Genomic DNA, 27,790 nt, shown 5'->3' on the forward strand with positions numbered 1-27,790 from the left:
CACTCCCCCCCAGCAGCCGATCAGCAGAACAATGGGAAGGGAGCAAGATAGCAGCTCCCAGTAGGTATCAGAATAGCACTCAATAGTAAGAAATCCAAGTCCGGCTTGGGACTCCTCCAGTTACATTGGAGTAGGAGGCCTTTATGTCCTCCCAGCAACAGAGAGAATGTTATGTACAGCAATTCTTTATTGTGCAAGGATATTATATATATATATATACCAGTAATTACACCGCTGTATAATGTACATACAGTAAATAACGGGGGGGGGGGGGTAATATTAATAATAGATATATGTTTTATGTCATTTAAACATAATGTTCCACAAGTCTCACCCCCAGGGAAATGATTGTGAATTAATGGTATTTCAGTAGATCCCTTTTAGACTTGGTACAGACAAAAGCTGGGATCATAGCAGAACTGTAACCTTCCCTCGCTGGTCTCTTCACTGCTGGTTCCGACTACTGAAACAATGCAGCAGCAGTCAGCTCTCTTCCCACACAGGCTTGCTCTCTTCTGCCATTCTTCTTTTTCAGTCGCAGAACTTGCATGGAATTGTGGGTATTAATATTGCCCTTTAATCTGTAACTATAGCTGGTTGGAGGGTGAATAGGGATCAATGGGCTCAGCACTGTACAATGGGCTCAGTAATGAAACAAATACAGTAAAATGGACTCAGTGTTCTGTTTGAAAAAGTCCACAGGAGAACAATAGAGAGGTTCAGAAAGGCCGACGAGAGTAAGGGAATGGGGGAGTGAGGCCCCGCGGGGCAGAATTGGGGTTCGGCCTCAGACAGGCATGTGCAGCTCATTGTATTCATCCCGACCGTCTTCATCGAAGTTTGGTTCTACGTCTTCTGAGTCCAACTGTGATCAACAAGAACCAGACAGGGGGTACATTATCCCTTATAATGCATGAGTGATACTCAGAGTTCCCTGTATAACTCAGCCTGCAGCCTTGTGCCTTTATATGGGCACAGAACCCCTCAGTGACTGCTAATATCCTTATCATTTACAGTAGGGGGTACATTATCCCTTATAATACATGAGTGATACTCAGAGTTCCCTGTATAACTCAGCCTGCAGCCTTGTGCCTTTATATGGGCACAGAACCCCTCAGTGACTGCTAATATCCTTATCATTTACAGTAGGGGGTACAGTATCCCTTATAATACATGAGTGATACTCAGAGTTCCCTGTATAACTCAGCCTGCAGCCTTGTGCCTTTATATGGGCACAGAACCCCTCAGTGACTGCTAATATCCTTATCATTTACAGTAGGGGGTACATTATCCCTTATAATACATGAGTGATACTCAGAGTTCCCTGTATAACTCAGCCTGCAGCCTTGTGCCTTTATATGGGGGGCACAGAACCCCTCAGTGACTGCTAATATCCTTATCATTTACAGTAGGGGGTACATTATCCCTTATAATACATGAGTGATACTCAGAGTTCCCTGTATAACTCAGCCTGCAGCCTTGTGCCTTTATATGGGGGGCACAGAACCCCTCAGTGACTGCTAATATCCTTATCATTTACAGTAGGGGGTACATTATCCCTTATAATACATGAGTGATACTCAGAGTTCCCTGTATAACTCAGCCTGCAGCCTTGTGCCTTTATATGGGGGGCACAGAACCCCTCAGTGACTGCTAATATCCTTATCATTTACAGTAGGGGGTACATTATCCCTTATAATACATGAGTGAAACTCAGAGTTCCCTGTATAACTCAGCCTGCAGCCTTGTGCCTTTATATGGGGGGCACAGAACCCCTCAGTGACTGCTAATATCCTTATCATTTACAGTAGGGGGTACATTATCCCTTATAATACATGAGTGATACTCAGAGTTCCCCGTATAACTCAGCCTGCAGCCTTGTGCCTTTATATGGGGGGCACAGAACCCCTCAGTGACTGCTAATATCCTTATCATTTACAGTAGGGGGTACATTATCCCTTATAATGCATGAGTGATACTCAGAGTTCCCTGTATAACTCAGCCTGCAGCCTTGTGCCTTTATATGGGGCACAGAACCCCTCAGTGACTGCTAATATCCTTATCATTTACAGTAGGGGGTACATTATCCCTTATAATACATGAGTGATACTCAGAGTTCCCTGTATAACTCAGCCTGCAGCCTTGTGCCTTTATATGGGCACAGAACCCCTCAGTGACTGCTAATATCCTTATCATTTACAGTAGGGGGTACATTATCCCTTATAATGCATGAGTGATACTCAGAGTTCCCTGTATAACTCAGCCTGCAGCCTTGTGCCTTTATATGGGCACAGAACCCCTCAGTGACTGCTAATATCCTTATCATTTACAGTAGGGGGTACAGTATCCCTTATAATACATGAGTGATACTCAGAGTTCCCTGTATAACTCAGCCTGCAGCCTTGTGCCTTTATATGGGCACAGAACCCCTCAGTGACTGCTAATATCCTTATCATTTACAGTAGGGGGTACATTATCCCTTATAATACATGAGTGATACTCAGAGTTCCCTGTATAACTCAGCCTGCAGCCTTGTGCCTTTATATGGGGGGCACAGAACCCCTCAGTGACTGCTAATATCCTTATCATTTACAGTAGGGGGTACATTATCCCTTATAATACATGAGTGATACTCAGAGTTCCCTGTATAACTCAGCCTGCAGCCTTGTGCCTTTATATGGGGGGCACAGAAACCCCTCAGTGACTGCTAATATCCTTATCATTTACAGTAGGGGGTACATTATCCCTTATAATACATGAGTGATACTCAGAGTTCCCTGTATAACTCAGCCTGCAGCCTTGTGCCTTTATATGGGGGGCACAGAACCCCTCAGTGACTGCTAATATCCTTATCATTTACAGTAGGGGGTACATTATCCCTTATAATACATGAGTGAAACTCAGAGTTCCCTGTATAACTCAGCCTGCAGCCTTGTGCCTTTATATGGGGGGCACAGAACCCCTCAGTGACTGCTAATATCCTTATCATTTACAGTAGGGGGTACATTATCCCTTATAATACATGAGTGATACTCAGAGTTCCCCGTATAACTCAGCCTGCAGCCTTGTGCCTTTATATGGGGGGCACAGAACCCCTCAGTGACTGCTAATATCCTTATCATTTACAGTAGGGGGTACATTATCCCTTATAATACATGAGTGATACTCAGAGTTCCCTGTATAACTCAGCCTGCAGCCTTGTGCCTTTATATGGGCACAGAACCCCTCAGTGACTGCTAATATCCTTATCATTTACAGTAGGGGGTACATTGTCCCTTATAATACATGAGTGATACTCAGAGTTCCCTGTATAACTCAGCCTGCAGCCTTGTGCCTTTATATGGGGGGCACAGAACCCCTCAGTGACTGCTAATATCCTTATCATTTACAGTAGGGGGTACATTATCCCTTATAATACATGAGTGATACTCAGAGTTCCCTGTATAACTCAGCCTGCAGCCTTGTGCCTTTATATGGGGGGCACAGAACCCCTCAGTGACTGCTAATATCCTTATCATTTACAGTAGGGGGTACATTATCCCTTATAATACATGAGTGATACTCAGAGTTCCCTGTATAACTCAGCCTGCAGCCTTGTGCCTTTATATGGGGGGCACAGAACCCCTCAGTGACTGCTAATATCCTTATCATTTACAGTAGGGGGTACATTATCCCTTATAATACATGAGTGATACTCAGAGTTCCCTGTATAACTCAGCCTGCAGCCTTGTGCCTTTATATGGGGGGCACAGAACCCCTCAGTGACTGCTAATATCCTTATCATTTACAGTAGGGGGTACATAATCCCTTATAATACATGAGTGATACTCAGAGTTCCCCGTATAACTCAGCCTGCAGCCTTGTGCCTTTATATGGGGGGCACAGAACCCCTCAGTGACTGCTAATATCCTTATCATTTACAGTAGGGGGTACATTATCCCTTATAATACATGAGTGATACTCAGAGTTCCCTGTATAACTCAGCCTGCAGCCTTGTGCCTTTATATGGGGGCACAGAACCCCTCAGTGACTGCTAATATCCTTATCATTTACAGTAGGGGGTACATTATCCCTTATAATACATGAGTGATACTCAGAGTTCCCTGTATAACCCAGCCTGCAGCCTTGTGCCTTTATATGGGCACAGAACCCCTCAGTGACTGCTAATATCCTTATCATTTACAGTAGGGGGTACATTATCCCTTATAATACATGAGTGATACTCAGAGTTCCCTGTATAACTCAGCCTGCAGCCTTGTGCCTTTATATGGGCACAGAACCCCTCAGTGACTGCTAATATCCTTATCATTTACAGTAGGGGGTACATTATCCCTTATAATACATGAGTGATACTCAGAGTTCCCTGTATAACTCAGCCTGCAGCCTTGTGCCTTTATATGGGGGGCACAGAACCCCTCAGTGACTGCTAATATCCTTATCATTTACAGTAGGGGGTACATTATCCCTTATAATACATGAGTGATACTCAGAGTTCCCTGTATAACTCAGCCTGCAGCCTTGTGCCTTTATATGGGCACAGAACCCCTCAGTGACTGCTAATATCCTTATCATTTACAGTAGGGGGTACATTATCCCTTATAATACATGAGTGATACTCAGAGTTCCCTGTATAACTCAGCCTGCAGCCTTGGGCACAATCTTTATAAAAGGAGGGAAAAGGGAACCTAAAGAAATCCTAGTTGCATCCACAGAAGCGCCCTAGAATTTCTGTGCAAGTAGAAACATTACCGGGGGGAATAATGAGAGGTGTCAGACTAAATGGAACTAGAAATCTGGGCGGGGCATTTTAGCCCATTTGGGGGTGGAGTTATGAAGCTCCTCCCACCAGGAACAGCATCTTTTTGGCCAGGGACAAACTGCAGGATTTGTGATTAGGAGACTTACGGCTTTTAGTTCTCTCTCCTGGAAGAATCGAGGCAGCACGAACCTCCGCAGTGGCACAGTAAGGATTAGGAGAAAGGGGAAGGCGAGTGATGCCGGAGAGGATTTCACCACCCACAGAATCACAATGCAAGAAAGCTGAACGCAGGTGAAGAGATGCATCCGCCATGTACAGACCTGGGGGAACGAAAGAACATGATTTCCCATCATCTGCCTAATTCTAATATCCTTATCAATTACAATAGGGGGTACATTGCTCCTTATAATACATGAGTAGGGGAGTATGGTCACAGAACCACCTGACAGCCTCCACAGACACATCTTATGCCCACATACCTTTACCACATATGGGTGCTCAGGGTGGTGCTTGGGGTGCATGAGAATTAGTAGAAGACGCTCAAACAGCTGAATTCCAGTTAGGGAGGTCACACCCATGTACAGGAATATCCCAAAAAGCACAGCCAATGGGATCTGGCGCAGCATTTCTCCCATGACTATGGAGAGTCCTGTAATATAAAGCACAGGTAAAAAAACAAGGTGCACAGTCTGCATAGAGTATTGTATTCATTGGGGTTCAACCCACGTGCCGGATGTACTGCAGGGAAATAGGCTGGAAACCAGTAAGTACCACATGCAGTAGTATAGGTATGGGACCTGTTATCCAGGTACAGACACTGTTTTATTATTACAGAGAAAAGGGAATCATTTAACCATGAAATAAACCCAATAGGGCTGTTCTGCCCCCAATAAGGGGCAATTATATCTTAGTTGGGATCAAGTACTGGTACTGTTTTATTATTACAGAGAAAAGGGAATCATTTAACCATTAAATAAACCCAATAGGGCTGTTCTGCCCCCAATAAGGGGTAATTATATCTTAGTTGGGATCAAGTACAAGTACTGTTTTATTATTACAGAGAAAAGGGAATCATTTAACCATGAAATAAACCCAATAGGGCTGTTCTGCCCCCAATAAGGGGCAATTATATCTTAGTTGGGATCAAGTACAGGTACTGTTTTATTATTACAGAGAAAAGGGAATCATTTAACCATGAAATAAACCCAATAGGGCTGTTCTGCCCCAATAAGGGGTAATTATATCTTAGTTGGGATCAAGTACAGGTACTGTTTTATTATTACAGAGAAAAGGGAATCATTTAAACATTAAATAAACCCAATAGGGCTGTTCTGCCCCCAATAAGGGGTAATTATATCTTAGTTGGGATCAAGTACAGGTACTGTTTTATTATTACAGAGAAAAGGGAATCATTTAACCATTAAATAAACCCAATAGGGCTGTTCTGCCCCCAATAAGGGGTAATTATATCTTAGTTGGGATCAAGTACAGGTACTGTTTTATTATTACAGAGAAAAGGGAATCATTTAACCATGAAATAAACCCAATAGGGCTGTGGATATTGGCTCACTTTAGGTTAATGTTTCATATTGTTGCCCAACAAGGGTTACAAGGGCCTGATGGGATGGGTTGTGTTTTATCCAGTTAGCTTCTTACGTCTCACCCACTAAAGCAGAGATCAGAACAGCAGTTACTCTCTGTTCCTTGACTTCAGCGATGCGCGGTTTCTCGCCGGGCGCAGTTTTGCTCATGACCGTCAGTGCATTGATGTGAGTCACAGATCGCACCGTCGTCGCGGTCAGCCAAGGTAACCCAAAGAGAGCGCACACCCCTCCCAAGGAGCCAATAAGCAGAAGGTCCAAGTGGAACCCACTCCCCTTCTGCAAGCGCCTCTCCTTCCTGCTAACAATCAGACTAAGAGAAGGAGCAGGTACGAAGGAAGGGGCCACAGAGCACACATTGGGGAATATGGAAAATAATACTTGTGTTTAGTAAGTAGCATTATACTAAGCAGGTTCTCTGCTCAGGGACAGGGTATACAAAGGGTGTTGGAAGGGTGCATGATGGGTGTCATCTTGATCCATAGTCTAGAAGAGTTTCTGAAGAGAAAAATTAGGTTGAAGGACAGAGCACACACAGGGTATTGGGTAGGTTTGGGGTTTGAGTTTACTTGGATAAGATGTTGGGAAGAGTCTGTAAAAAGAACATACAGTAGGTTCAGGGATCGGACATACCAGGCATGTTAGGTGGGTTGCAGGTTTAAGGCTGCTTTGATAGGAGCGTGGAAGAGTTGCTGAAGGAAAAGGATTCTACAAGTGTAGAACATGCTACGGATTCCAGCAGTAGGGGGTTGGAGGTTTGCTTAAGGGCTCAGAAAGCCTTTCTAAAGAGACGGAAAGTGGAGCAGATTTAGGAACATAAAGCACAGTGAGTGTGGGGGCCAATTGGTCAATGAAGAGCCAGTTGGAGTTTCTGAAGTAACAGCTTAGAGCAGATTTGAGGAAAGAGACACAGTCTGGAGAATTTTTAAGGTAAAAGGTTAGACAACAGGACACATAGCGGGCAGTGGGTGGATTGAAGGTCACCTGGATGAAGAACTTTAAAGAGTCTAAAGCAGGAACGGAACACAATGGAACACTGGGGGGCTGAAGGTCACCTGGATAAGGAACTTTAAAGAGTCTAAAGCAGGAACGGAACACAATGGAAGACTGGGGGGCTGAAGGTCACCTGGATGAAGAACTTTAAAGAGTCTAAAGCAGGAACGGGACACAAAGGAAGCACTGGGGGGCTGAAGGTCACCTGGATGAAGAACTTTAAAGAGTCTAAAGCAGGAACGGGACACAAAGGAAGCACTGGGGGGCTGAAGGTCACCTGGATGAAGAACTTTAAAGAGTCTAAAGCAGGAACGGGACACAAAGGAAGCACTGGGGGGCTGAAGGTCACCTGGATGAAGAACTTTAAAGAGTCTAAAGCAGGAACGGAACACAATGGAAGACTGGGGGGCTGAAGGTCACCTGGATGAAGAACTTTAAAGAGTCTAAAGCAGGAACGGGACACAAAGGAAGCACTGGGGGGCTGAAGGTCACCTGGATGAAGAACTTTAAAGAGTCTAAAGCAGGAACGGGACACAAAGGAAGCACTGGGGGGCTGAAGGTCACCTGGATGAAGATTTTTAAAGAGTTTAAAGAAGGGACAGGACACAAAGGAAGCACTGGCGGGGTTGAAGGTCACCTGGATGAAGAACTTTAAAGAGTCTAAAGCAGGAACAGGACACAAAGGAAGCATTGGGGGATCGAAGGTCACCTGGATGAAGAGCTGAAAAGAGTTTCTCTAGTGACAGTCTAAAGCAGGGACAGGGCACACAACGTCTGTCTGTTGAGTATGTGTGACCTTGGGGGTACCTGAATAACTGAAGAGTCAGGAAGAGTTTCTCAGATTAGAGCAGGTTCAAGGAGGGTGTTAGGTGGATGGAAATTGGGTTACCAGAATGAAGTGAGGGTGTTGGGTTGGCATATTTGCTGGGCACCAGTCTGACTCACGTAGTGATTTGCGTCTCCATAAACATGAGAATAAACACCAGCAGAGCTGGAATGGCTGAAGCAAACATCATCCATAGTGGGAAAGGCTTGGAGGTCCCCATGGGATCAATAAACCAGCCACGCTTCCCAGGGGATGTAACTGAGAGACCCGATGGAACATTCAGCTTCTGCAAGAGAAGAGAAAGTAGGGGACCATGTGTAGAGGAAAGAAGAGAGCCTATAGATTCCATAGGGGTGTTCTATCAGCACATTGAGGGACTCGCCAGCTTTGGCCTGCCCAATAGTCATTGGATAATAGCCTGGAAGAAATATTCTTTGGCTTTCAGTTGCTTTGCTCTGTGTGTGGATAAAAGTTCTCTATAGCACAAATCATGACACTACAAAGCCATAAGAACAAGGAGGAGCCATAAATTACATGAATGCAAAGAACAAAAGAGAGGAAGCTCTATATATAAAGTGCCAATTATAGGTTTGGTGAGGAGCAATCCATAGCCATTATTGCCTGGAGGCCTCAGGCAGCACTTTACAATTGGCATCAATACGTTACCCCAGATAAAGTGGTGCTCTCTACACTATTGGTCCTACCACCCCTCACCCAGTCCTAGTGCAGTATGGGTAAGTGCACGTTGAGGGGTCACAGCATTGGCCCTGTAGACTCAAAAGACAGACGTTCCCCAGGAGAGATCATTATTAAACCCTTTATTATATTCCCTTCTTCTCTAAAGGTGAGGACTCACCTGTGTGTAGGTATCGGTTATTGCATAATCAATAAAAACCATCACTAGGATTGATATGGGAATTCCAAAATCTCCAATAACTCGCCGAGCCTGCAGGGACAGACAGCAAAAGAGAGAAATAAGCTAGGCAGGTAAGTGGCCAAAGTGCTACAGGGTCTCAAAAGGACAGAAACTGGAAATATCCCAGGTAAGTACCCGTGGGCGGGCGCTGCCATACTAAGTGCCACTTACTTGCCCTCCTAGGAAACGGCTGTTCTTGAACTTGCGCAGGAAAAAGGCAATGAGGAAAGTCCCCACCATGAGTATGAGAGACAGCAGAGCGGTATTGGGCTGCATACGGGGGCCCAGAGCAGCAGTGCGGCCAACAACAGCCCCCACGGGGGGGTAAGTCCTGAGCAAAGGGTGCTCTGCAAACACCTATGGGGCAAAAACGACAGAGAGTCATAGACTGATTTTTTCTTACTCAGTTGACAGTCAGGAACCAGGTGTCATCATTTGCATGGAAATAAGAATAATTATGCACAATTTAAATGAATCAGCCATTTCCCGTTGAGTCTGAGTGACAGATGTGACAGTAAGAGGCGGCAGTTGCAAATGTGCATTCATTCGCATGCGGAAACATCCGGATACAGCGGAATTGTACATAATTCTCATGGATTCCTCAGTCACTTCACTTTCTTTCTGACAATTTTTTATTTCTTGGGTTTTCTGATTCTGAGCACATGATGTCATCAATATGATAAATGTCAAGTGGCTGCCATATTGATGATGTCATTCAGCCAGAAAATGCATATTGACTGGTCAATTCCTGGACCAATCAAACCCTGGCATTGTTATAGACCAGTGATCCCCAACCAGTGGCTCAGGGGTAACATGTTGCTCCCCAACCCCTTGGGTGTTGCTCTCAGTGCCCCCAAACCAGGGAGTTATTTTTGAATTCCTGACTTGGGGGCAAGTTTTGGTTGAATAAAAACAAGATTTCCTACCAAATAAAGCCCCCTGTAAGCTGATAGGGTGCATAGAGGCCCCTAATAGCCAATCACAGCCCTTATTTGGCTCCTCCATTAACTTTTATGGTGCTTGTGTTGCTCCCCAAGTCTTTTTACATTTGACTGTGGCTCTCGAGTAAGAAAAGTTGGGGATCCCTGTTATAGACAGTGTCATATTTGCCATTAGAGATGGTTTCTATGAATTGAGTATTGTAGGAGAAGTGATTGGCTCCCAGTCTCTATGGCTCACCTTGTAGAGTTTATAGAAGGTCTCGTGGATGAAGATGAGAGAGATGAGGAAGGCGAAGATCTCCTGGGTAAATGGGGAGATGTAACGGACAAGGAAACTCCCCTCGGCAGCCACCATCACCAGGATGAAGAAAATGAGCCAAAATCCGATCCACACTCGCCCCGTTAGGTACTCGATTTCCTGAACCTGGCAGAACTGAGACAGCAAGTCAATTTAGTGGAAGGCGTTCTTCTAGTTTGGACTGGATCCACACTCAATCAGGTCCAGAACATGGGACATGGGACATAAAAGTCAGTTTAGGTATTTTTGTGTCTGTATCACTTTAAAATTCAAACCTTAAAAAAAGCCTCTTCAAAGACAAGCAGGGGCCCAGAAAAGCCTACGATCAGTAGTGGTTGGGCAGCAAGGAGGGCGAAGATGACACCAAGAACAGAGGTGGACACTATGAGCTCCGACACTCCCATCAGTCCTTGAGTTTTCTCACCTGGGAAAATACAACATGGCGCCATGAGCAGGTCCCCCCTTGTAGTCAAGTTCAGTCAAAATGAGCATCAGAGGTGGGTTACTCTTGACTAACAATGACCAAACTGTCCCTGCCCAACTATTGATGTAGTCCTCGTTAGCTCAGCTTTCTATGATAGTTATGGCTTAGAATTTCCATAATTGCTTCAGTCTCTTCCAGACAATGCTCTATGATCATCTCAAACCTCTCCATTCTTAGATGCTCAACTTCAGTTGACCAACCTTACTTCTCTGGCTAGCCTATGATGATGATAATGGCTTTAGCATGAAGACTGAAGAATGCCATCAACCCAGTTTGTGGCACCAGTCTTGGCAACCTGGCCAAGCAAGAGGTTCTGTCTGTGTATGGCTACCTGAATGTCCAAAGGGACATCTAGAACAGCTTATAGTTCTTATATGTTCTTTTAGAGCCAAGATCTAGTTACCTAGTAGGCCACCAAAGGTGATGGCTGGAGAGAGAGCTGCAAAGTAGATAAAGAGTGCAGCGGCCAGGCACTGGCTATTGAGACCGTCTTTTATATCACTCCAATACTTCACATAGCGCCTGCGGATGTCCCGCACTAGACCCCCAAACAGATATCCGGATCGCTCAAGAGGGTCGGACTGACTCTCATCATCCTCTTCATCATCCGGCTTCAGTTGCCTGGCCTCTGTTAGAAAGGTAGGTGAGACAAGCAGAAGAGTCATGAGTGCGGCCATCTTTAATGGGAGGAGCTGAGTCGTTGCCAGGGAAATATGGAGAAGAAATGGGAAGAGCTGTAGTTAGGGGTGATGCAACTGAATGAGTGAAGGCAAAGCATACGGACATAAGAGGACATCTCATATAAACTACTGGCTCTTATTAGTGGCCCTAATACACAGGTGCCCCCTACTGACCTACAGACTGACCCTGCACCGTGGGTGGAACATTCTCCCTGGCGGAACGTCGCTGCTCCCGCTCTCTCCTCTTTCTCAGTAGGTCCTTCTGGAAGGCAGCGATGGAGCGGAGCAAGTCTTTACTCTGCATCTCACATGGGGGGAGCACCATACTGCAGTCTAGGAACTCATTGATGGCATTGAGCAGGTCCTGGCGCCCGGCGGCCGTATACGCCGCTTCGTGGAAGACCTTTGTGAAAAATATTTAGTCTTTTTAATTGTATCTGCCATTGCTGCCATAGTTTTATGGTATCTCTCTGTACAGGCTATGAGCAAACTTAGGGGGCTGTTCCTGCTGAATTGTGCTTAGTACAGAGGAATCCCTATGTGCCATAGTTTTATGGTATCTCTCTGTACAGGCTATGAGCAAACTTAGGGGGCTGTTCCTGCTGAATTGTGCTTAGTACAGGGGAATCCCTATGTGCCATAGTTTTATGGTATCTCTCTGTACAGACTATGAGCAAACTTAGGGGGCTGTTCCTGCTGAATTGTGCTTAGTACAGGGGAATCCCTATGTGCCATAGTTTTATGGTATCTCTCTGTACAGGCTATGAGCAAACTTAGGGGGCTGTTCCTGCTGAATTGTGCTTAGTACAGGGGAATCCCTATGTGCCATAGTTTTATGGTATCTCTCTGTACAGGCTATGAGCAAACTTAGGGGGCTGTTCCTGCTGAATTGTGCTTAGTACAGGGGAATCCCTGTGTGCCATAGTTTTATGGTATCTCTCTGTACAGGCTATGAGCAAACTTAGGGGGCTGTTCCTGCTGAATTGTGCTTAGTACAGGGGAATCCCTGTGTGCCATAGTTTTATGGTATCTCTCTGTACAGGCTATGAGCATACTTAGGGGGCTGCTCCTGCTGAATTGTGCTTAGTACAGGGGAATCCCTATGTGCCATAGTTTTATGGTATCTCTCTGTACAGGCTATGAGCATACTTAGGGGGCTGCTCCTGCTGAATTGTGCTTAGTACAGGGGAATCCCTATGTGCCATAGTTTTATGGTATCTCTCTGTACAGGCTATGAGCATACTTAGGGGGCTGCTCCTGCTGAATTGTGCTTAGTACAGGGGGAAACCATTACAAGGTTAAGGTATCTCTCTATACAGGCTATGAGCACATTTTTCAAGATTTAAAAAATAAAGTGAAATTCTCAGCTCAGTCTGTTCTTACACACAGGGGCTGTTCCTGCTGAATTGTGCTCACAATGAAGAACCATTACACACTCTGTTATCATATACAGATTAAGTACAGCCCGGAGTCCTATTTCTAGAGCACCCTAATCATCTTCTAATTGCAGCCATCTCCTAAGGTTATAATGTATGACAAGCGCAGAGCAAATAACTGTAATTAAACGGTAAATACAATTCTAGGGAGTAATAATCACGCGGTGTCACAGTTTCCCTTTATAAGCACAGAAATGCGCCCCTGCCCCTCGCGCCTGGAGATGGGAAATTATTCCACCTCGTGCCGCCGAGTCAGGCGGATAATTACATTAAATCAATCGCTGATTCAGGGAGAGACTCATTCATTTTGGCATTTCTTTTCGATTTTCACAGCAATTTGCCCTTAAAGGTTCACTAAACCCTGAGCGTAAGTTACTTCCTGTTAAATGGAGGGTTATTCTTCCCCTTTACAGAGCGCTGGGAAGGCCCCGTATCGAATATGCTGTTCAGTTCTGGTCTCCAGTGCTCAAACGGGACATTATTGAGTTAGAGAGGGTCCAGAGAAGGGCAACTAAGCTGGTAAAGGGTATGGAAAGTCTCAGTTATGGGGAAAGACTGGCCAGGTTGGGGTTGTTTATACTGGGGAAGAGGCGCTTAAGGGGGGATATGATAACTATGTATAAATATATAAGGGGATCATATAATAACCTTTCTAATGTTTTATTTACCAGTAGGGCCTTCCAACGGACACGAGGGCACCCACTCCGTTTAGAAGAAGGGAGGTTCCGTTTAAATATCCGGAAAGGATTTGTTACAGTGAGAGCTGTGAGGTTGTGGGATTCCCTCCCCGAATCAGTCGTACTGGCTGATATGGGGTTATGGGAGATAGCTCTTAGTACAAGTTGCCCCAGGGACGGGTCCGATTGCCATCTTGGAGTCAGGAAGGAATTTTTTCCCCTCTGAGGCAAATTAGAGAAGCTTCAGATGGGGGTTTTTGGCTTCCTCTGGGGCAACTAGCAGTTAGGTAGGTTATATATAGGCATTATGGTTGAACGTGATGGACGTACGTCTTTTTTCAACCCAACTTACTATGTTACTATGTAAATGGTGTTGGGCCAAGGGCATCATTTATTTGTGCCTGCTGAATACTGAGCGAATGGGTTTCATGTAGGGGAACGGCCACCATGCCAACACTGATGCCCTGGCACTGATGATTTACAAGGGGGTGCACCAGTGGGTAACAATAGGGGATGCAGACCCCGGGGGCCCATACCAGGTAGGAGAGGGAGTGGGAAGCGGGGAGTTTGCTATTCCGCACAGGGCCCCTCTGGAGAATTTTTTGCAGGGGATCTCGGCACAGAGTAGTTACACCACTGGGGTGCACATTGTAAATCGGTAATAAAATAGGGCAACTTGTACACTGGCAACTGTTATTGGGGTCATTTGCTAAGTGCAGGGTGCAAAGTGCACAAAAGTGGTGCAGGTCTAAGGGGCACAATTTTCCACCCCTTAAAGTGGCCATACACAGGCCGATCGTAGCTGCAGGTACCGGTCCCTTAGACCCATTCGGCAGCTTATCGACCCGTGTAGGGGCAGCAACAACAGGCCTGCCCGACTGATATCTGGCCTGAAATCGGGCAGATATCGATTGGGCAGGATAACAAATTTAGTCGGATCAGGGGCTGTATCAGCTCGTCCCCGAACCGACTGCGCCCATTACCGTAGTTATAATTCGATTGTTTGGACCCAGGCCCAAAAGAGCAAATAAGCTGAAATTCGCCCGATATCGCCCACCCGTAGGTGGGGATATTGGGAGAATATCCGCTCGCTTGGCAACCCCGAATCTTTACGTGTATGGCCACCTGTAGTCCAGGGTCTCAGTTAATGAGAGGCCCGTATCCTTCATAATAAGAACCCCTCTCTTGTGGGGGCCACGTGGCACAGACCAAATGTAAAGTCTATGGTGCCGGCAGTCACGTAGGGCCGTTGATTTTACAATCTACACCAGACACACAAGTCAGTTTAATTAAAGAGGGACAAACCCTAATTTTATTTAATGAAACCCTTGTTTAATTGTCCAGAAATGCAGCTTAATGAATCAGCATTAAAACCTGCATGTAAATATATATATATAAATATAGGGTAAGCAAAGTAAGGGTGCATCCAGTTGTGGGAATTACTGCATGCATTCTATCACTCGCCCACTGGGGGGCACAGTTTCATTAGAGTCTATAGGAAATATTTAATTTTACTTGGCAGAATGAACTACGCGATCTCCTACCTTATCCGACATGAGAGTGGAAATGGAGCGGCCGATCTCGTGGTAATCCATGTTTGCCTGAGTCGGACCCAGCAACACATAGAGGAAGCGGACAGGGATGGGCACCTCCAGCACCGATTCCAGTAAAACAGCCTCGTCGAGCCGCACAAACGCTGTAGCTGCTTGCTCAAGGAAATCCACGCACCCTGGAACATGGGAGGCAGTTTCATGGGAAAAGGTGTAAATAAATCATAGTGGGGAGGGGGGTTTAAAATTACCCATAATAGGTCAATGCTGCGCCCCCGAAATGCTTCTATCCCAGGTACTAGCAAAGGAATTCTTAAAGAATTTGCATTCTAAACCAAAGACCAGTCTAATACTGACCTACAAGGACCATTCTAATACTGACCTACAAGGACCACTCTAATACTGACCTACAAAGACCACTCTAATACTGACCTACAAGGACCAGTCTAATACTGACCTACAAGGACCACTCTAATACTGACCTACAAGGACCATTCTAATACTGACCTACAAGGACCACTCTAATACTGACCTACAAGGACCAGTCTAATACTGACCTACAAGGACCACTCTAATACTGACCTACAAGGACCACTCTAATACTGACCTACAAGGACCACTCTAATACTGACCTACAAGGACCATTCTAATACTGACCTACAAGGACCACTCTAATACTGACCTACAAAGACCACTCTAATACTGACCTACAAGGACCACTCTAATACTGACCTACAAAGACCACTCTAATACTGACCTACAAGGACCACTCTAATACTGACCCACAAGGACCAGTCTAATACTGACCCACAAGGACCACTCTAATACTGACCTACAAGGACCACTCTAATACTGACCTACAAAGACCACTCTAATACTGACCTACAAGGACCACTCTAATACTGACCCAAAAGGACCACTCTAATACTGACCCACAAGGACCACTCTAATACTGACCCACAAGGACCACTCTAATACTGACCTACAAGGACCACTCTAATACTGACCCACAAGGACCAGTCTAATACTGACCTACAAGGACCACTCTAATACTGACCCACAAGGACCACTCTAATACTGACCCACAAGGACCAGTCTAATACTGACCCACAAGGACCACTCTAATACTGACCTACAAGGACCACTCTAATACTGACCTACAAAGACCACTCTAATACTGACCTACAAGGACCAGTCTAATACTGACCTACAAAGACCACTCTAATACTGACCCACAAGGACCAGTCTAATACTGACCCACAAGGACCACTCTAATACTGACCCACAAGGACCAGTCTAATACTGACCCACAAGGACCACTCTAATACTGACCTACAAGGACCACTTTAATACTGACCTACAAGGACCAGTCTAATACTGACCCACAAGGACCAGTCTAATACTGACCCACAAGGACCACTCTAATACTGACCTACAAGGACCACTTTAATACTGACCTACAAGGACCAGTCTAATACTGACCCAAAAGGACCAGTCTAATACTGACCCACAAGGACCACTCTAATACTGACCTACAAGGACCAGTCTAATACTGACCCACAAGGACCAGTCTAATACTGACCCACAAGGACCACTCTAATACTGACCTACAAGGACCACTCTAATACTGACCCACAAGGACCAGTCTAATACTGACCCACAAGGACCACTTTAATACTGACCTACAAGGACCACTCTAATACTGACCTACAAAGACCACTCTAATACTGACCTACAAGGACCACTCTAATACTGACCTACAAGGACCAGTCTAATACTGACCTAGAAGGACCACTCTAATACTGACCTACAAGGACCACTCTAATACTGACCCACAAGGACCACTCTAATACTGACCTACAAGGACCACTCTAATACTGACCCACAAGGACCACTCTAATACTGACCCACAAGGACCAGTCTAATACTGACCTACAAGGACCACTCTAATACCGACCCACAAGGACCACTCTAATACTGACCTACAAGGACCAGTCTAATACTGACCTACAAGGACCACTCTAATACTGACCTACAAGGACCAGTCTAATACTGACCTACAAGGACCACTCTAATACTGACCTACAAGGACCAGTCTAATACTGACCTACAAGGACCAGTCTAATACTGACCTACAAGGACCACTCTAATACTGACCTACAAGGACAAAGTCTAATACTGACCTACAAGGACCACTCTAATACTGACCTACAAGGACCAGTCTAATACTGACCTACAAGGACCACCCTAATACTGACCTACAAGGACCAGTCTAATACTGACCTACAAGGACCACTCTAATACTGACCTACAAGGACCACTCTAATACTGACCTACAAGGACCAGTCTAATACTGACCCACAAGGACCACTCTAATACTGACCTACAAGGACCAGTCTAATACTGACCTACAAGGACCACTCTAATACTGACCTACAAGGACCAGTCTAATACTGACCCACAAGGACCACTCTAATACTGACCTACAAGGACCAGTCTAATACTGACCTACAAGGACCACTTTAATACTGACCTACAAGGACCAGTCTAATACTGACCTACAAGGACCACTCTAATACTGACCTAAAAGGACCACTCTAATACTGACCTACAAGGACCACTCTAATACCTACAAGGACCACTCTAATACTGACCTACAAGGACCACTCTAATACTGACCTACAAGGACCACTCTAATACTGACCTACAAGGACCACTCTAATACTGACCTACAAGGACCACTCTAATACTGACCTACAAGGACCAGTCTAATACTGACCTACAAGGACCACCCTAATACTGACCTACAAGGACCACCCTAATACTGACCTACAAGGACCACTCTAATACTGACCTACGAGGACCACCCTAATACTTACCTACAAGGACTACCCTAATACTTACCTACAAGGACCAGTCCAGTCTAATACTGACCTACAAGGACCACTCTAATACTGACCTACAAGGACCACCCTAATACTGACCTACAAGGACCAGTCTAATACTGACCTACAAGGACCACCCTAATACTGACCTACAAGGACCACCCTAATACTGACCTACAAGGACCACTCTAATACTGACCTACAAGGACCACCCTAATACTGACCTACAAGGACCACCCTAATACTGACCTACAAGGACCACTCTAATACTGACCTACAAGGACCACCCTAATACTGACCTACAAGGACCACCCTAATACTGACCTACAAGGACCACTCTAATACTGACCTACGAGGACCACCCTAATACTTACCTACAAGGACCAGTCTAATACTGACCTACAAGGACCACTCTAATACTGACCTACAAGGACCACCCTAATACTGACCTACAAGGACCAGTCTAATACTGACCTACAAGGACCACCCTAATACTGACCTACAAGGACCACCCTAATACTGACCTACAAGGACCACTCTAATACTGACCTACAAGGACCACCCTAATACTGACCTACAAGGACCACCCTAATACTGACCTACAAGGACCACTCTAATACTGACCTACGAGGACCACCCTAATACTGACCTACAAGGACCACCCTAATACTGACCTACAAGGACCAGTCTAATACTGACCTACAAGGACCACTCTAATACTGACCTACAAGGACCACCCTAATACTGACCTAGAAGGACCACTCTAATACTGACCTACAAGGACCACCCTAATACTGACCTACAAGGACCACCCTAATACTGACCTACAAGGACCACCCTAATACTGATCTAGAAGGACCACTCTAATACTGACCTACAAGGACCACCCTAATACTGACCTACAAGGACCACCCTAATACTGACCTACAAGGACCACCCTAATACTGACCTACAAGGACCACCCTAATACTGACCTACAAGGACCACTCTAATACTGACCTACAAGGACCACTCTAATACTGACCTACAAGGACCACCCTAATACTGACCTACAAGGACCAGTCTAATACTGACCTACAAGGACCACCCTAATACTGACCTAGAAGGACCACTCTAATACTGACCTACAAGGACCACCCTAATACTGACCTAGAAGGACCACTCTAATACTGACCTACAAGGACCACCCTAATACTGACCTACAAGGACCAGTGTAATACTGACCTACAAGGACCACTCTAATACTGACCTACAAGGACCACTCTAATACTGACCTAGAAGGACCACTCTAATACTGACCTAGAAGGACCACCCTAATACTGACCTACAAGGACCACCCTAATACTGACCTACAAGGACCACTCTAATACTGACCAACAAGAACTATTCCAATACTGACCTACAAGGACCACCCTAATACTGACCGACAAGGACCACCCTAATACTGACCAACAAGGACCACTCTAATACTGACCTACAAGGACTATTCTAATACTGACCTACAAGGACCACCCTAATACTGACCTACAAGGACCACCCTAATACTGACCACCCTAATACTGAGGACCACCCTAATACTGACCTACAAGGACCACCCTAATACTGACCTACAAGGACCACCCTAATACTGACCTACAAGGACCACCCTAATACTGACCAACAAGGACCACCCTAATACTGACCAACAAGGACACCCTAATACTGACCTACAAGGACCACCCTAATACTGACCTACAAGGACCACCCTAATACTGACCTACAAGGACCTAATACTGACCTAATACTGACCTACAAGGACCACTCTAATACTGACCTACAAGGACCAGTCTAATACTGACTACAAGGACCACCCTAATACTGACCTACAAGGACCACTCTAATACTGACCTACAAGGACCAGTCTTAATACTGACCTACAAGGACCACCCCCCTATACTGACCTACAAGGACCACCCTAATACTGACCTACAAGGGACCACTCTAATACTGACCTACAAGGACCACCCTAATACCTGACCTACAAGGACCACCCTAATACTGACCTACAAGGACCAGTCTAATACTGACCTACAAGGACCAGTCTAATTACTGACCTACAAGGACCACCCTTAATACTGACCTCACAAGGACCAGTCTAATACTGACCTACAAGGACCACCCTAATACTGACCTACAAGGACCACCCTAATACTGACCTACAAGGACCACCCTAATACTGACCTACAAGGACCAGTCTAATACTGACCTACAAGGACCACCCTAATACTGACCTACAAGGACCACCCTAATACTGACCTACAAGGACCAGTCTAATACTGACCTACAAGGACCAGTCTAATACTGACCTACAAGGACCACTCTAATACTGACCTACAAGGACCACCGTCGCTTCAGCATTTTCAGGAATCTTTTCCATCAGCTTCCAGTGTTTCATACGATGACCTTCTGGACCATTTAGGGTTTTCTACAACAAAACATTCTGATTTACACGACTTGCTCCTGGGCTGCTCTCTTCCCCGTGCACTTATATCACTAAAGGGAGCTCTTGCTTTATTACTATTATTTAGGATGATTATTCTGGCACAGGTAAAGGCAAAGAAACAACCAGCACCTAGCCTCTCTGTTAGGATCATCCCCGCCCTTCCACCTTAACCACTGGAAGGAGAGCAGCCCAAGAGATGGAGAATCAAAGCTCTGCTATCTGGAGCTGGGTTGTGTTATGGGACTGAACCACTCATAAGGAGCAGCAATACTCCCTATAATATGCAGAGCTCACCTGCTTGCTGTCGGCGTCATGTGATTTGCTGAAGCTGTTTTCGATTGGTGGGCTGTTGTTCTCAAGATGGTTCCCAGTGCTGCTGCCAGTACTGCTCCGCGGGTGGTGTGCCTCCCTTCCATCATTGGGGTGGCTACCAAAGAAAAGCAAAGCAGGTCACACGGTTTATATGGTATTAAGTTGTGATGGGCGAAATGTTTCGCCAGGCATGGATTCGCGGCAAATTTCTGTGTTTCGCCATTGGCGGATTGTTTCGCGAAATGGATTAAAAAATTCACAGTGGAAAAATTTGGCACGCGTCCAAAAATTGTCGCCCGATTCAAAAGAATAGTTGCATGTCAAAAAAGAATAGTCACGGGTGACAAAAGAATAGTCATGGGCGACAAAAGAATAGCCGCGGGCAACAAAAGAATAGCTGTGGGCGACAAAAGAATAGTCATGGGTGACAAAAGAATAGCCGTGGGCAACAAAAGAATAGTCGTGGGCGACAAAAGAATAGTCATGGGCGACAAAAGAATAGTCGTGGGCGACAAAAGAATAGTCGTGGGCGACAAAAGAATAGCCGTGGGTGACAAAAGAATAGCCGTGGGCGACAAAAGAATAGCCGTGGGCGACAAAAGAATAACCGCGGGCTACAAAAAAATAGCCGCAAGCGACAAAAGAATTGCCGTGAGCCTCAGGGTATTAATTCCTCCTCCTCGCTCCTGGGCTGCTCTCTCTAAAAGAATAGCTCGCGGGCAACAAAAGAATAGCCACGGGCAACAAAAGAATAGCTATGCGACAAAAGAATAGCTCGCGGGCGACAAAAGATGCGCAACATTTTCGCCGTTTCGCGAATTTTTCGGCAAAGCAAAACAGGACAGATTCGCTCATCACTAATATTAAGGCAAAATGAAATCTCTAATAATAATACACTGGATCCCTGCTTATGTTTATGGGAATAAAAGCAAAAAAATGGATGCCCGTGGCCATGGAGCCATCTTTGGTTGAGAGAGAATGTGGGTATAGAGTTGCTGTATCTTATGGCACAGGCTTTAGCCCCAATGGTTCTACAGAATGGCCAACGGTGTATTTATGATTAACCCCCATGGTACCTGTGCTTCAGCAGCAGGGCCCTCTGCACACTTGCCCGGTCACAGGCTCCGATCTGCTCAGAAACCACCATCGTGTCCACAATGGTCTGAACAATTCTGGGCATGGTTGTCTGCTCCAGGTCCAGAAAGAGAGTGCCTGCAGCAAAAACAAATGAAAGTAACATCTGGATGCCCCATTAGTAACCAGCCTCGGGGTATGAATCCCTCCTCCTCGCTCCTGGGCTGCTCTCCTACCCAGGGTCAGGTGGGGCGGGGGGGGAGTCAACCTGTTTGTGCCCCCCACAGTGACCATAATCTTTAATCTTTTATCCTAGGCCAGTGCACCTCTAAAAAATTAACCAGCCCAGGTTACTTTTTTAGGGAGCCCTGTGGCCCCATATTTTCTTTACTCCCAAGTGTCCAATGCTAAGATTTGGGCTGGGTTCGTTCATTCTGGGGCTTAAACTTATTGGCACTGCTGGGGGGCTCAAGAAGTAAAGACCCTGGGGACACTGGTTGATAAGCAGCTTTAATGTATATTTATGAAAATGTCTTGTTGCCAAGGATTAGGGGGCCCTCAAGTGATTTTGCAGCGGAGCCCACTGCTGTATAGTATTTCTATGGAAGATGGGTATCTAATGTAAGCAGGTCTGGAGTGGGAGTCAAAATAGGCCCTGGCATTCTAAGTATACAGAGGCACAAACAGCCCCCCACTGGCATTTGCCAGAACCCACAGGTTGCCAGTTCGGGCCTAAATGTAAATCTGAAGACTCCTGTTCAGACCAAGCCTCCAATGAACAAGGGTAACACGTACCATTCGTGATGGTCTTCCTGAGTTCCAAGAGGCTACGGAAAGAGAGAGAGGCCACATGAGGTTTCCCCCACCGAGATGTCTCCTGTTCCACATTCTCCTCAAATTTGATCCAGCGAGCGGTCTCTCTCCATTGCATCTTATGCACCCCCTCACAGATCAACTCGTTCAGCTCCACAAACACCTGCCGATGGAAGGGAAGAACATACAGACTGCAGTCGGCCATGGCGGCTTCAGTAATGTCCTACATGAAATCCTACAAACCTATACTATAGCTTTAAGATGTAGCCTTCATATCTAGGCATACTTGGTCTTCACTGGTTTAGTTATACATTGACATATTCAATAGGATGATGGGTAAGTGACTATTAACACAGGCCATTTATAGAGGGTGGCCTTCAACTCCAGCTCTAGAGCTTTGCTTTCACTAACTCATTGATATCATGTGACACACACAAATAGAATCCTGGGTAATTGGGTGGAGCCTGCAGCTCCCCAGATACATTGATGACACCCTTTAGGCGTTTGCACCCACCTCATGAGGTCCCTTATCTCTCTTCCTTTTAGCCCGGGTCCATATGGGAGCAGTGATGGTGGGCTCCTTCCTAGAGACACGGTTCTTGGCTGCTATGTGCCTCCGGAGTGTAGACTGATCGTCCAGATTGACGCCTGGGGTGGGGGGTAACATTAAACCTCAGTATAACCAGTTAACTCAGTGTAACAGTTAACTATAAGTATAAATTGGCTGCAACAAATACACTAAACACATTTCCCTGATAGTCAAAGAGCTTGCAATCCAATGTCCTACAGGGGGAAGTTGCCTATTATCATTAGTCACAGTTTAAAGCTCCGGGTTCAGTGGAACTGATACAATATATATATATAAATATATATAAAAGAGTTTGATCACTAAAGGAGACATATAAGATAAAGGAAAACCCCTAACCCTGTAGGCAACAATGAATGGTTTCCCTTTGGGCTAAACATTAACCCTATCTGTAACAATGGCCCCTTCATTGGAGCTCCCTATAGATCCTCTCAGGTCCCTGTCTGGGTTTCAAATGAGGGGTGGGCGTGTCCTAACGGTCCCTGCCAGAAGTATAGTAGGAAGGGGAGAGCCAATCACAGTCCTGCAGTCACACAAGCACAGACAGGCTTCAGTTCCCTATCAGGTCAGTCTAGCTGCTGATTGGTTCCTATCCTACAGTGCCGCCGGCCCCCCTACACAGCCTGGGAAAGGAGGCAGCAGGAAGTGGAACAGATGGGCGGGGCTAGTGGGGTTTTTGGAGACATTTTCAATAAATCAGCCCCAAACACTACTTTCTAAAGCCCATTCCTTCTGTATTTAAATAGTCTTTAATTTACAGTTTGTCTTCTTTTTTTTAATTATTTGCTTTTGTTTCTGCCGCTCCCTTGTTTGCAATTTAAATGGGTTTCTGACCATTAAATGAATTTTAACATAGTGGATATGGCATAACTATAGGCCAATCTGCAACCGGTCTTATTATAGTCTTCAATTTGCAGTGCTTAGGATTATTTAACTGAATTGAATGACCTTTTAACATGGTGGGTATAACACAATTCCACAGGTCTTGTTATCGCCCAGTATATTATCCAGTATATTAAAGCTAATATATATATATATTTATTTTTTAAATCATACAAAACAAGCAATGAAGAACAAGTGAAAAATTGCTGAGGTCCATCTGTAACAGAAAAAGTTAATTTGAAGATGGAAATATAGAATATGAAATTGTCTTAAATAAAACAAGAGATGGTCGGAAGACATCGATAAATAAGAGCAATAGAAATCAAGCCTCCAAATATATTTATAATTTAGCTTTATGATCCATTAGTTTCACTCACTATGGATCACTATGACTTTACCCAAACCCAAATTCCACATTTTGTAATAGAATCAGAACTAGTGAATCAGTTCTAGACTAGAGCCTAGACACTTATCTGTATATATTGGTGCTTATCTACTGATGCCTGTCTAGATGTGGTTCCTACCTAGGCAAGCTGCTGTTTTTCAGATTAGATTTCTATAGAGCAGAGTCATCTGTCAATGACTACAAGGCTGACAGCAGATAATACTACACAAGGTTCCTAGAGCCCACCAAAAAGCTGGCAAAGGTTCTAGATGTATATGACAAAATGAAATGGGTCAGGCTGGAGGCACAGACTAGGAAGCGGCAGAAGAATACTTAGAAACCAAACAAAGGTCAAATCCACCGAAACCACAAACAGACAGAGAGAAAGCAGGTAGGGACTGGGAGCAGGAACTTGGGTTCCAAAAATAATAGCCAGAATCTACAGATAACAACAGGAGCTTGGAACCCAGAGTGGAAGCTGAAAGCGATGAGCTATGAACAGAAGAAGGACAAGGAACCAGGAACTAAGGATAAAAAACATTTTTTAAAGATAAGGAAGGAGACCTCTGATCATGAGCTGCACCTTTTTGAGACATGTAGTTAAGCTGATTCATGGGGTGTGAACTGAAGTTGCAGGGGTTCCATGCACGAAACGCAGGAGCAGGGAAGTTCAGAGCCCTCAGCTCAAGCCCAATGGTGGGCTACATGTTATAGAGGCCAATGATACTTACAGCTGCTGGTCCCTTCTGGATCATTTAGATGGGTTTTGATGGATTCCCAGAGGTCATAGTCCTCAAAATCCAGGACAAACTCTTCAAAGTCCTCATGTCCTACTGAATTCCTCATGTTGCGGCTTGCACTTTCCTTCCTTGAAAGTTCATTTGTCTCTCCTTTCCCTTCATATTCCTCTCCTTCGTGAATTGTTCTCATCCTTCTACTCCCAAGCAGTGCCCTAAGGGATAAGTTCCTTGGTACAGTCTATGCGTATCAGAGAACAGCAGAATATACTTTCCTAACAATGTGTTGGGAGAATAACGTCCAGGCAATGTGTCAGCTACTCTGCCTCCAAAATTCAGGAAAGCCAAGGCAAATATTCACCAGTTCCCAAAATGTCAACATATCACACAAGCCAATGATGGGTCAACTGGTTCTAGAGGTTTCCCTTTAGCAGAGTGGGCCCTTTACATTACCCAATGCCCTCTCTCTTCCTCCAGAGTGAAACTGGAATGGTTATTTTAAAATGAATAGACCAGGCTTGATGGATTGGTTGCTCTCTAGGTCATTCCTTAGCTCTTCATTTGCCAAGGTCCTTCTGCCAATTTCTCCATGAATGTGTTTCCAGTTCTCTTAGTCTGCTCTAGCTCCGTCTGTTATAGCCGTCTCATCGTTCCACTAGTCAGATTCTGCTGGTTGCAACCTCTATGTGCGTTGCTTTTCACCCTTGACCTATTGAGCGTTCCATGACCGGCGGACATGTTAATGGATTTCCATGATGCTCCCCAACGTCCTGTGACTGTTACTGGCACATGATATTTACAGTAATTTAACCATTAATCAGTGTCAGGTTGATATACATCGTTACTCTCCATGGATGAAGATGTTTCCAGTAATCCATGTCAAATCCAGTTTTTGGCAACTGGTCGCCAGTGATAAATAAAGCCAAGCGCAACCCAAATGAAGCAGGGCAGAAGGGATATTTCTGGTACACGGCTGCCTTGAACTACAACTGATCAATAAATTTCCTTGTCATAATTACTGCCCCGTGTGTGATTGATTTTATCCCGAAGCCTCGGGCAGTTTGTGCACTTCATTCAATGTCAGAGCACAGTAGGAAAGCAATGAATGTACGAGGGCAACGGTAGCTGGTAGGTTGTACCCCACTAATAGCTTTTATTTATATCTGGCGTGTCATGCTGGAGATTTGGGGATTTCATGTGGCTCTCACTTATGCCAATGGCAGATGGGCAGCTAAGGACATTTTGTCATTTTCAAGCTTGGCAGTCAACAATATGCTCCTATTCATTTATATGGCCAATTAATGCACCCACAGTAGTGATGCTTGGGCTAGCCCAGAACAAGGGGGACCCAGGGGTTTACTCACAGGTGGGGTGGGTAAGGGCTGAAAAATTGCCATTCACTTGAGATTATGGGCTGGTAAGCGCTGGCGGGTCCACTGGAGCACACAGTACTAGTCGGTGGGCTCCCCGTCCCTTACTTCGTCATAGGTTTGACACTGTCGCATAGACTCCGGCCACCGTCCACATCAACAATCCAAAGGGCTTTAGTCGCCCATGAACTGGAAAATCGCCAGGAGAGAGAACGCCCTAAATCAGGAGTAGAAAAAGAACAACATTTCCTGAGCCATTGTTTATTATATACTAAAATCATGCACCATTTTGTTGCTTAGCTCTAATTTTTTAAGAGCCTCACAAATTTGAGACTTACCCTCTGGGTCTCCCAAACTTTAGAAAATTCTTTAAGCCCCCCCAGCTGTCTTTTGGTTACGTGCTAAGACACCCCACTACGGGCCCTCTGAGGAGCCACTGTTCTATGCCCCCACCCACCGCAGCTTGACTTATACATTACAATTGGTTTCTCAGTTCATAAGTGTTCTCTCCCCCTATTGGCTACACGCCTGAGAGCAACAACGCAGCAATTAATTAACACCAAATGAGATAATGAACGTATTGACAGCGTTTTATATGTTACTATAGCGTTAATCAATACAAACTCATTATAAGCCAATCTTTCCCAATATTTCCATCACTTTTTCCAAAATCTCACTTTTTGATGCCTGAACGGGAAGTCCCTATAACTTTGATTTAAGGTGGACCTGTCACCCTAAAAAATAATTCCAAATTGTTTTCTATTGTGTTTGTCAAGCAAAATAAACTTTACTTACACTATATAAATTGTTTAAATCTTGTTTCCTTCAGGCCTAAGGCAAAGAGGTAGGGCAGGCAATGTATGATTGACAGGTGGCATTTTTTAATAATTGACATCTGTACACACCGCGCGAGTGCAACACGGTTGCATAAAGTTGCCAATAGATTATCCAACCAGGTCAGTCAATAACTTGCTTTAGCCCTTGCTGCCCGAGTAAACACAAGGAAACAAATAGCAGCTCTGTCGCGCACAATCCCAGCAGCCCCAAGAACTGCTTTTTTGCTCATTTTTGCAGGTTGAGGTTCGGGTTAATTCCGGGGTTCC

General features: G+C 45.2%; 2 protein-coding genes across 3 annotated transcripts in view; both read right to left on the reverse strand.

Moving 5' to 3' along the window:
• Positions 1-27,790, reverse strand: part of LOC116407773 — an 880,143-nt gene that overhangs the window by 163,245 nt on the left and 689,108 nt on the right. The window lies entirely within an intron of this gene.
• On the reverse strand, positions 360-26,911 carry slc4a3 (solute carrier family 4 (anion exchanger), member 3). 2 transcript variants are annotated; one of them, XM_018090082.2, is made up of 18 exons: positions 25,312-26,911; positions 23,242-23,375; positions 22,710-22,890; positions 21,917-22,052; positions 20,823-20,955; positions 20,417-20,510; positions 15,156-15,340; positions 11,685-11,901; positions 11,222-11,446; positions 10,610-10,758; positions 10,275-10,469; positions 9,267-9,452; positions 9,036-9,125; positions 8,299-8,465; positions 6,423-6,673; positions 5,239-5,408; positions 4,906-5,079; positions 360-865 (listed from the first exon to the last, which is right to left on the reverse strand). In XM_018090082.2, exons 1-18 carry the CDS (start codon positions 25,508-25,510, stop codon positions 788-790), a joined length of 2,964 nt encoding a protein of 987 aa, XP_017945571.1. In that variant the 5' UTR covers positions 25,511-26,911; the 3' UTR covers positions 360-787. The 2 variants fall into 2 exon arrangements, with proteins under 2 accessions (XP_017945571.1, XP_017945570.1); XM_018090081.2 differs by having other exon boundaries at positions 11,673-11,901.

Source organism: Xenopus tropicalis, chromosome 9 (genome assembly GCF_000004195.4).
Source record: "Xenopus tropicalis strain Nigerian chromosome 9, UCB_Xtro_10.0, whole genome shotgun sequence".
Lineage (NCBI taxonomy): Eukaryota > Metazoa > Chordata > Amphibia > Anura > Pipidae > Xenopus > Xenopus tropicalis.

Excerpts from the sequence above, each read along its gene's own strand:
- slc4a3 (XM_018090081.2), bottom strand. The coding sequence starts at position 25,510 with ATGAGAACAATTCACGAAGGAGAGGAATATGAAGGGAAAGGAGAGACA. Across the intron at positions 8,466-9,035 it reads TAACCGATACCTACACACAG|AAGCTGAATGTTCCATCGGG; the intron begins GTGAGTCCTCAC and ends CTTCTCTTGCAG. Across the intron at positions 5,080-5,238 it reads AGCACCCATATGTGGTAAAG|GTCTGTACATGGCGGATGCA; the intron begins GTATGTGGGCAT and ends TCGTTCCCCCAG.